At 39.0% G+C, this 10,425-nt stretch overlaps 1 protein-coding gene across 1 annotated transcript in view; it reads left to right on the top strand.

Moving 5' to 3' along the window:
• Positions 1-836: 836 nt before the first annotated feature.
• The window catches only part of akirin, a 105,775-nt gene continuing 96,186 nt past the window's right edge, over positions 837-10,425 (top strand). The window contains exons 1-2 of the mRNA XM_067135180.2: positions 837-1,286; positions 1,402-1,607. Coding sequence (XP_066991281.1) covers positions 1,112-1,286; positions 1,402-1,607 — 381 coding nt within the window. The 5' untranslated portion in view covers positions 837-1,111. The remainder of the gene's footprint in view (positions 1,287-1,401; positions 1,608-10,425) is intronic.

Raw genomic sequence — 10,425 nt, 5'->3', positions numbered from 1 at the left:
CTAGCACTAAAACAAGAAAAAAGAATCCTCACAACCACGTACTGAAAACACGGAGCACACGACTAAGCGTATCGTACTGTGTAAGTACTAGGTAGCGACTGGAGGCACAAAGTTCTTCAAAATATACCAGTAAATAAATTTCAAACTATTTGCTGAAGTTCAAACAACGTACACATAAATACTTCTCACCATCTCACAACATTGCCTGCGCCATTGATTTGTTTTAGTCAGTACATAAGCAAAAAGACCTATTCGATTATTCAGCCAGATGAATCGAAATAGCCAATGAACTGAACTATTGATTAGTGGAAAGTTTGACGATATTCATTAAATGGTTGTCCAGCAACACGTCTCCAAAGAAATGAGTCGTTAATAACGACTTTATCATTTCACAAAGGCATGAATGAGTCGTTATTAGCGACTCATATAACTTGGGGGGTTAAGGACATACCAAACTTATCACTGTATATGTACGCAAATGACCTTGTTTTTGCCTCAAACAACAAAGAAAATCTTCAAAAAGGATTGGAAAGCATGGTTGCCTGGGCAGATATAACAAATTCCAAAATTAGCTATAATTAAACAGTATGTGTGAAAGATGTAATCTTCAATGAGACTGTGTATTTAGAACAGAATATTAGATGAAATTCTGTCCCTCCTTGTACTTTTTTTGCAAATTTGCGCATTTTCTTCTGTTAATAATATTGTGTATTTGATTACGGTCTGAGGATTGGAGCGGGTCTTGATCATTCCTCATTGTGGGTTTCTAGTTGGCCGTGATCCGATGCTCTCTCGTTTTTCCTATCATTTTCTGAACAATCACGTATGATCGCTCAACGGTGAGTAGGTCTTGATTCTTTGCTCTTGGTTCTTCAAACTTGTATACAAAAGCGATTTAAATGGTCGGGAGCCATATTGATTCTATGGGAAGTGAATAATCATTAGTGTAAATCCGTTAACATCGGAGGTGGACTTCACAAATTTCCTGATTCTGAAAAACAGACGATTTGTTCTATTGTTTCTTGTTCTATTGTGAGTGAATCGACCTGCATACAAGGCATAATTTGCTTTACTTTATCTCTTTATTTTAACTGCCCGAGAAGGGAGTAAAATGGCTTGCGCTACGTTGAAACGAACACTGGATTTTGATCCAGTTCATAATCAAGGAAGGCCTTCGAAGCGACGACGTTGTACCCCTATGTGCATGTCGCCTAGTTCGTCTCCTACAAATCAAATGGAACCTAACCCATCTCCGTTTGCTGAAGTTTGTCCTAAGCTAACTCCTGGTAAGATGGCCATGGCCTTCGGTTCCTTTTTCTATTTGGAATCAAAGGTTATGTTGCACTATAAATGATTGGGTGCACAGGAATCATTTCATCATATTCTTATTTTCTTCCTCAGAGAAAATGGCTGCTAGCATTCGGGAAGAAATTCGTAGACTGCATCGCCGCAAGCAGTTGAATTTTTATCCGGGTCACGATGGGCCAAGTCAAGAATCGTCGTCTTCAGATGGAGCTATGGAATCTCCTGGTTCACCAACTACCTCAAGCTTTGCTACTACTTACTTACCAAGTTCAAAAGAAAAACCACTTTTTACTTTCAGACAGGTAAGTAACATTGTTACACCGCGCAGGTTGCCTACGGGAGTCAAATCAAAAGACCTGCTCTTGGCGAGCCGAACATGTCCTGGCACTAAAAGTCATACGCCATTTCATTTCACCTATCGGTAATTTTTGTGGTTTAAGAAATACAGTGTTAGTGCTATGTTGAAAATGTACGTGGTGTTTTTTTTATGGAATCAGTTTGAGGCATTTTTTTTAGTGTAATATCTATTAACTTTATCTTTTTTCACGTGGATATCCTTGTTGCATAGAACCACTTCTTAACAGAAGATTTATATTGTAAATTTTTCTCTGCATACTGTTATGACTAGCAGTCTGCTTACAAGAAGCATATGTCAAAGTGAGATATTTGCTTTCGGGGTTTGTAATTTTTTCAGTAGGCTGGCAGCAAATTATTGAAATTTGTGGGATATTTTGAGATCAATTTTGAAGTTGTTTGGGGTCTCATTTTGATACACATATATGCAAAATATGATGATTTCTGTAAACTTCCATCTTTATGTATGTTCATGGTTAGCGTTTCTAATTTAATTTTTTAAGTATACCGTGGTTATTGTTGATGGGAATCATGGAAGGGTCTTTCTATAATTGTAGCTAATTTTTAATGTGATTCCCAAGCATTGTTCAGAAGCACAGGAATTAGTGGGGAAGTTGTTTACGAGTGATTGTGACCTTAGACACTTCATCTCTTAAAGGGACAGCCATTGTAGCATGATACGGAGTAGAAATTATGCAAATCTTGTGTAATCAATTTACACCAATGGCGTCGCTGTGCAACATACCTAATTTGGCTTTTGGGTAAATGTTCAGATAATACGCCACTCTTTCAGCGCAGACATCTACGCACGATTGCACTGTCATTTCTTTCTTACACATTTCTCTTGGTCGACATGGCTTTCAACACTGTTGATCTTGACAATTATTGGTACATTGTCAGGTACGGCAGCGCTACTTTTGAACTTACGAACTAGTACAGACAAAATGGCCGTAAGGTGGCTGTTGGTTTCTAGCATTCTGTAGCTGAATTGATTTATTATTTGGGCTAATGACAAAACCATTGGACTGTGACAAATGAAAGGGGTTCTGGGGGGCATTTGGATTGGTTAGGTCCAGCTAGTGACCAAACCATAGGTCTGAATTAGGTCAGTTTAGTGACCAAACTGACAAAGCTTTAGAGTGCACTCTGCAATGTTAGCAACACTGTGGCGCGTGCGAAGTGACTGTCCTTTGTTTAGTACGTAGGTTTCATATGGCTACACTTCCTTTTTTCTTGCCGTCCGGACAGTATGCGCTGCGGTGATAGAAAAGAGCCTCCCGAAGGGGCCATTGTTGTCTTGACAGAAATTGGCCTGGATGTGCAGAAATACGTTAAAAAGCTAATAATAATAATAATAATAATAATAATAATCGTATGGCCTCAGCTAATGAATGACGTTTTATTTCCTGCCATAAGCCCCGAGATTATAGGAGGAATTGAAAGTGTAATGTTACTGTCTGATGCTATGTAACTTTCGAACTTCGCGAGCCTGTCTTTTTGGCAGTGGTTCGTGATGTTGGCCAATGTCCATCCATGATCCTTGGCAGAAGCAAAGGATAATGGCACCTGGACCACTACTTAAGGTTAAGTAAATATACTTCTAGGGGCGGGTGGGTTGGACCCTGGCAGGTCTAATGAACACATCTTTCTTCCAAAATAATTTTTAGGTAAGAATAGTAGCACTGAAACTAACATATTACGTAATAATCCTTGCTGAGTGCACTCCAAATTTCTACCACAAAACCATTGGACTGTGACCAAGGAAAGGCTCGGGATGTAAAGCGGCTTTTAGATATCTACTAGCATTTTGCAGGGTGATGCCATCGTGTTTTATGTAGGACAGTGGTGAAAAGCTGAAATGAAAATCCACGGCCTGTTTCCAGTCATACGACTGGGTCAGGAATGGAATTGTTTAATTCGGGTCAGTAACAAGGGGATTGGTATAGATACTGGTTAAGTCTGGCTAGTGACTAGACCATTGGTCTGGTTGTTGACGAAACCATTGGACTGTGACCAAGCAAAGGGGGTCTGGGGGCAGGTTATGGCTGCGAAGTGGCTTTTAAATTTCTAGCATTCTGTACGGCAATAACAGCGCATTCTATGTAGACAGTGGTGAAAAGCTGAATTAATGTATAATTCAGGTCAGTGACAAAGTGATTGGTTAGGTCGTCAGCAGAAGAAAAAGCTCACTTCGCTGGTTACTTGGCGGAATTCTTATTCAAGACCAACTTGCCCGCTGACCAAGGCTTCACGAATTTTTCAAGGTTGCAGGCATGCTCTATCTTGCACTACATAGTGGTAAGTTCAATAAAAAATTATTGTTCTTCTCTATTGTACATTGTTTCATTATAGATTGCATTTAGTTGTCTTTTTACTGTGCCTGGGTTGATAACTGAATGCATTAGACTTGATTATTGGAAATATAACAGATTGCGTCTCAGCCAATGGAAGTGGTACTGCATACTTCAGCAATGAAGAATGGTGCATGATAAGTTACATAAGGTTATGGAAAAAAATGTAAGTTTGGGGCTTGGTGGGTGGTTCCCTGGCTGTCGCAGTAAACACACCTCTCTACAAGGTATTCCACATAAGATTTGCACTATTTCCAATCCATTATGCTATAAAACTAATGGAGTAGTTACTGCGTTTCTACTGGCTTTTCATCGCTAACCCGCATAAAATGCACTGTTATTGCCCTACAGAATGGTAGACCCGCTTTGCATGACTCCAGTTCACTAGCCAGTACTTTCCAGACCAATGGTTATGTCAGTAGCAGCACATAACCACGTACAGTAATTATCTTGTCCCTACTTCTTAAGTTGGTAGCTCTGTGCCATGTGCATTCATGAGTTGCCTACGAGATACACAAGGCCTGGAAATAGGAAGCAATTTGCCGCTGAAAAAGCGGCCCGACCGTGTTCACTGTTTGGCCGCTAGATGTCAGGTTACAAGTAACTGGTCTTAATTTGGTTCCGTATTGAAGTTGACGTATGTCTCAAATATTGTAATAATATTTGAGACAGATGTCAGGTTTCTGTTCTGTTCTTGGCAGGCTTTAACATTGTGATATGCGGAGTAATTGTGATGCTGTGTTTATTTTGTGCAATTTATTGTGAATATTGTTTCTGTCGGTGAGTGTCTGTGAGGTTAAGAAGGTGTACTGTTGTGTACCTCTCTGTATTTCGGATGACACTAAAAAAGCATGAAAATTGACGTTCCATAGTTTCCCTTCCGAGTGCGGTTGAAGGGAGAAATGGAAGCAGACTATTTCTAGGCAAGGTGATATAGTAGGATCTCTTTAGGTACCTAGCAATTCTCATAAAACAGATTTCAGTGTAAGCACATCAATCAAACTTCCTTCTGTTTTCATTGTGTATCCTGTTCACAAACAGGAAAATGTCAAACGCAGGAAGCGCGGCTGTGAGCTTGCATCCGGTAGATAGTGGGTTTGAATCCCACTGTCGGCAGCACTGAAGATCGTTTTCCGTGGTTTCCCATTTTCACACCAGACAAATGCTGGGGCTGTACCTTAATTAAGGCATAAGGGGATAAACTGGGGAGGAGGACCAGTTCCTTGCCCAGGCGGCCTCACCTGCTATGCTGAAAAGGGGCCTTGTGGGGAGGGGGATAGGAAGATTGGAAGTGATAGGCAAGGGAGAGAGAAGGAAGTTTTTTTTCCTATTTGCTTTACGTCGCAAAGACACAGATAGGTCCTATGGCGACGATGGGACAGGAAAGGCCTAGGAGTGGGAAGGAAGCGGCAATGGCCTTGATTAAGGTACAGCTCCAGCCCCTTAAGTTAGGCACTATCCCGGCATTTGCTTGGAGGAGAAGTGGGAAACCACGGAAAAACACTTCCAGGATGGCTAAGCTGGGAATCGAACCTCTACTCAGTTGACCTCCCAGGGTGAGTGGACCCGTTCCAGCCCTCGTACCACTTTTCAAACTTCGTGGCAGGGCCGGGAATCGAACCCGGACCTCTGGGAGTGACAGCTAATCACACTAACCACTACACCACAGAGGCGAACACAAATTTAATTTTATGGGAAGAAAAAAAGAGAAATACGGGTAAACGCCGCTAAATATAGTGTAACGAGCATAACATTGCTCATCAAACAGCGGCTTCAATACGAATGTCAAAATATCAGATGTGCGGAGGAAAGATTGGATCGCTGATAATTGGTAAAAGGGCGATTAAACCGAAAGTTATTTATGACTGCAATCTCGATCCGCTTATCGGATACTCTGAGGCACAATTAAAGGAATCTGTAAGAAGTGACAAACTCGCTATCAGATTTCTCTACTTCTTTCGTTAATTACTTATTTCGTTTAAGCATGTTGTAAGGAATACGTTGTAGAAAATAAGTCAAACAATTGCTCTTGGCCTATCTTTGATTTCATATCTGTTTGCTGCCTTCTGAGATTACTGGTTTTAATGAATTTTTATAGTTTTTCATATATGAACGTGTTGCAATGAGCGGGCGAGACAGAATAGTAAAGAGAACTCTAGCGGCGCTTGTCGGAAGTATCTCGAGGACAAGTTTAGTGTGCTGTATTTGCCGGCCGTGTGTATCTCGTAGGCAACGATTCATGTCACCTGTGTAAAGTTTAATTTGATGAGACGTCATTTCCGTCAATCATAATAAATAGATTCTATTACCAGCCTGGACAGAATAAAAGCACAAAGAAATGGAACATGTAAAGGAAAGAATGTGGAATACAGGGTTATATGAAACTTACCTAACCCCCTTCAGTCCCAAATATTTCTGATTAGAAAGAAAAATTATTTCTGACTGGATTTTGAGTTTAGTACTGGGGAAGTACTTTCAAAATTTAGTTAATGAGAGACCTCCCGTTACAAAAATATATCGTACGGTATGCTGTACATTTGGTCTCAAGTGTTGCTGAATCCTAAACTTTTACCTTAGGATGGTAACCTTCTTAGGACAGGATTTGGATGTATACAATGTTTCTACTGTACTAAATAGTAAGCCATACATTCCTATAGAACTGAAATTATCTATTCTTGAGATTTTCATTTTTTACAGATAATTATTTACAAATATTCATATTTTGTTCTCATGTTACCGTCAAAGAAATGCTTCATAAAAATTCACATTCATTTCATTGCTTATGAAAGACTGCAAAACAGTTCCTGTTCTATTTATACAAAGATGTACTCCACATTTACTGCAGATAATGTGTGATCGCTGGGTGCAATTAATCTTTCTTGCATCGAGTAGGTTCTTTATTGCCAACATGTTCTGGTAAGTGATCAACACTATCCATCTGCACTTCCCTCAATGGTCTCCTCTCAGTTGTTTGTTTTTTATTAGTTGAAGGTGATGTTACAGGGTTTATAGATGGCCTTCCTCTTTTGATACCCTTGAACTGGTTACCAACCTTGACAAAAGCTTGAGCTACCCTAAGCCTGAAATATAACATCCATTATCTCCTGTGCCAACCCAGCATTTCTAGCATTTTGTCTGTATTCCAGCACTCAGAGAAAACAAATATTTATGCACTTCAGAAAAGCATGACACTCAAGCCAACCACACCTGAGGAAATTAAAGTGTTGTTTGGTTTGCACATTGTTATGGGAGCAGAATATCAGACCTAGTGTCAGGAAAATATCTTAACTGAATGTTCAGCATCTCCAGAAGCACCAATAGTATATCCTTTGCCACTTTCCTTTGGTTGGGCTGCTTACAGATATAATCTCAACATCAGCTCCTGAAACATATCGCAGAATTAAGCTATATTTTAATAATTATTAGCTAAAAATTTGGGCAACTCAGTTTGCCATAAGAGTACTGGAGTTTCATAATGCGTAATAAAATTGAATGTGATATCTAGGGAGCGGATTTTTATGTGCTAAAAAAAGGAAAAATATTTTTTGTGCTGAAAAACTCTAAAATATGTGATAAAAAATTAAAATTATTTTCCTTTAAATATCACATAACTACTCACGCTCAAGAAGTAAATAAGTATAATGTTTTGTATTAGAATATGGTGCTACCAAACGTTCTCCTTAAGGCAAAATGGTGTCTGTGTATGGAAACGTGCTGTGTGGTATATTAATTTTTGATATGCCAGAGTAGATATTATGAATGGTTTTTTTTTTTTTTTTTAGAGGTAATGTTTTGTTTAAATATGGCAAAAGCAACCTATCATCTTTGAAAAAATAGTACCAGTTCGTACCAACCCATCACACGCTGGAATATTAGTTGCTAGAAGTAGTCTCAGAATGGCAGTGAACAACAAAGGTCATCTCCAAATTGTCCATCACAAATGCATGCCGATTATCTCTAAAGAACGTCTTATACTGCGAAAACGATCGCTCCACATCACAGGAAGTCAGACGAGCATAGTTAAAGAGAGGAATGTCACCAACAATAACGCCATCAATTTCGCCAACGTGAGCACCCTCTAATACATTAGAAATTTGGCACATTGTTTGAAATCCTCTGTTTTTCCTGAACAAATTTTGATATTTGACCTTTAACAGTCCCTGTAACTGCGAAGCCGGGAGTGAATCTAATTTATTTTCAACAGCGCGCACTTCCTTCACTGTTTTGGATAACAGGTTAGTGGATTTTTCAAGTATGTCTATAGTTTTACACAAGAAGCTTAGATTGGCAGATATAAACGCCAAATCATTTTTTTAAAGAGCTGTCTTTTAGTATCTCTTGAAGAATCTCAATTGTCAACGCGCCGTTTTTTTCTAGCACGTTCACAACGGATGCAAAACTTTCGAAATTGTCTGCGTAGTATACCACAGCGCTAAGCCAGGTACCCCACCGCGTAACAATAGGCAGAGGAGGAAGCGCAAGATCCGGGTTTTTCTCTTTAAAGAGATCGATTCTTGAGGGTGCTTTTACGAAGACTTTTTTGCCATTAGACACTAATTTATCCACTTGGGGATACTGAGCCCGCACAGTTTCACATAACCTGTGTAGAGCATGAACAACGCAAGTTGCGTGTATCATTTTCGGAAAGCTCACAGAAAGGCCTTCGGCTGCCTTTTTCATGTAAGCTGCACTGTCAGTAAGGAAAAGCAATACATAGTCGTATTTTATACCTTTTGGCCAAAGTAAGTGCATGGCTTCATTGAATAACCTGGCTACAGTGACATGGTTTGCAGCAAGTATTTCTTTACACGCTAGCAAATAAGAATGTTCGCAAGCAGTTTTGTCATTCTTCAACACACCAACTACAACATTTCCTACTTTTCTGCCACTTGAATCAGTGGTTTCGTCAATGCTCACCCACAGTTTTTCGCTATCACATACTGCCCGAATTCTTTGTAAAGTTACTTCGTAATATTTTGGGAGATAGTTTTTCCTTAATGTGGATTCGTCTGGAGGCTCATAATTAATGTACTTTGTTAGGAAATTTCTCAGTCCTGGATTATTTATTTTACCAAGAGGAATGTCGGCGCAAACAAATGCTCTGCACACATATAAATAATACTGGGAATATTTAGATGGGCCTGCATTTGAAGTAGCTGGTTCAGCTATTAGTATGGTAATTGTCGCGAACACACACGCGAAGCAGCCGCAGTATGCTTATTTCCAGACAAATGCTGGATTACTTGAGAACGTTGATCTGCATGTACTGTTTTACCACACGGTTGGCAAAATAATACTTTTCCATCGGTAGTGAAAATGCTTTTAAATTCCACTACATATTGTTGAAGACGCGACCTTGTACTCGACTTCTCTTTTGGCATTATTTTGCAGGTTATGACACACGCATTTACGGTGAATAACTGTTTCAATAAAAAGAATAGCAGCATACACTGAAGGAAATATTTCTTATAAATCCATACAAAATCACACGACCACGGGAATGATATATGGACCCGAACAGCTAACCTTACTCTTAGGAGTGATGAAATTCCACTACCTAATGGTGGGGCAATATTCGTCCCATGTCATAACGGAATTACGTCACCTTATCTCTCCGTGATTGCCTTTTGCTGATATTCTATAAACAAAACCCGAGAGGGCTGACTCATAAAGAGTTGGAATGACATCATGCAAGGAAACATCTTGTGCAGCAAATCAAATCAAATGTAACGACGTAGCCAGTGACCAGCAAGTTTTAGAACTTATGGAGGGAAGTCCATAAATAGCCGAAACATTCAGATACATTATGTTAAATACACTGTTAAAAACAATACTGTAATCGTAAAATGAAAATATGAGCATTGTTTTATAACACAGAAGCATTTTAAATTTTATTGATCAACAAATATTGCCGATTTATGTGCTTATAGATTTTCTAAAAATATGTATTTACATTTAAAAAAATGTGAAAATGTGTTTTTATGTGAAATAAGGTTCAGTTTTTGCACTTGGGGATGCACAATAGGAATAATGAACTTCGTAAGTTGCGTTAAAACTTACGCAAAAAAAATATGTAATTACATAAAAATCCACTCCCTAGTGATAACGTACCAATGCGCTGTATTTGTGGCTGGTGTAGAGTTTGTGGTTCATCCTCATCATCACTGGCTAGTTCCTCCACAACAGACACATCTCCATTCTCCAACAACTTCAAAATCGTATCAACATCGCTTGGGTTAATTTTCGTCCTTGATGTGCCTGAATTTCAACAAAAATATATTTTTAGGGAAGTCAGAGAACAAAGGCAAAGTTTTTTTTACATTTCTAAGAGAAAATCTAGAGTATATAACACCTGATCTTCTTCTATATTACTAGAAACTACCAAGTATATAAATAGAACTTTGTGAAAGACAAT

Source organism: Anabrus simplex, chromosome 1 (assembly GCF_040414725.1).
Source record: "Anabrus simplex isolate iqAnaSimp1 chromosome 1, ASM4041472v1, whole genome shotgun sequence".
NCBI classification, from domain to species: Eukaryota; Metazoa; Arthropoda; class Insecta; order Orthoptera; family Tettigoniidae; genus Anabrus; species Anabrus simplex.
Note: the sequence above shows the minus strand (reverse complement) of the source record. Positions and strands in the feature narration are given on the sequence as shown.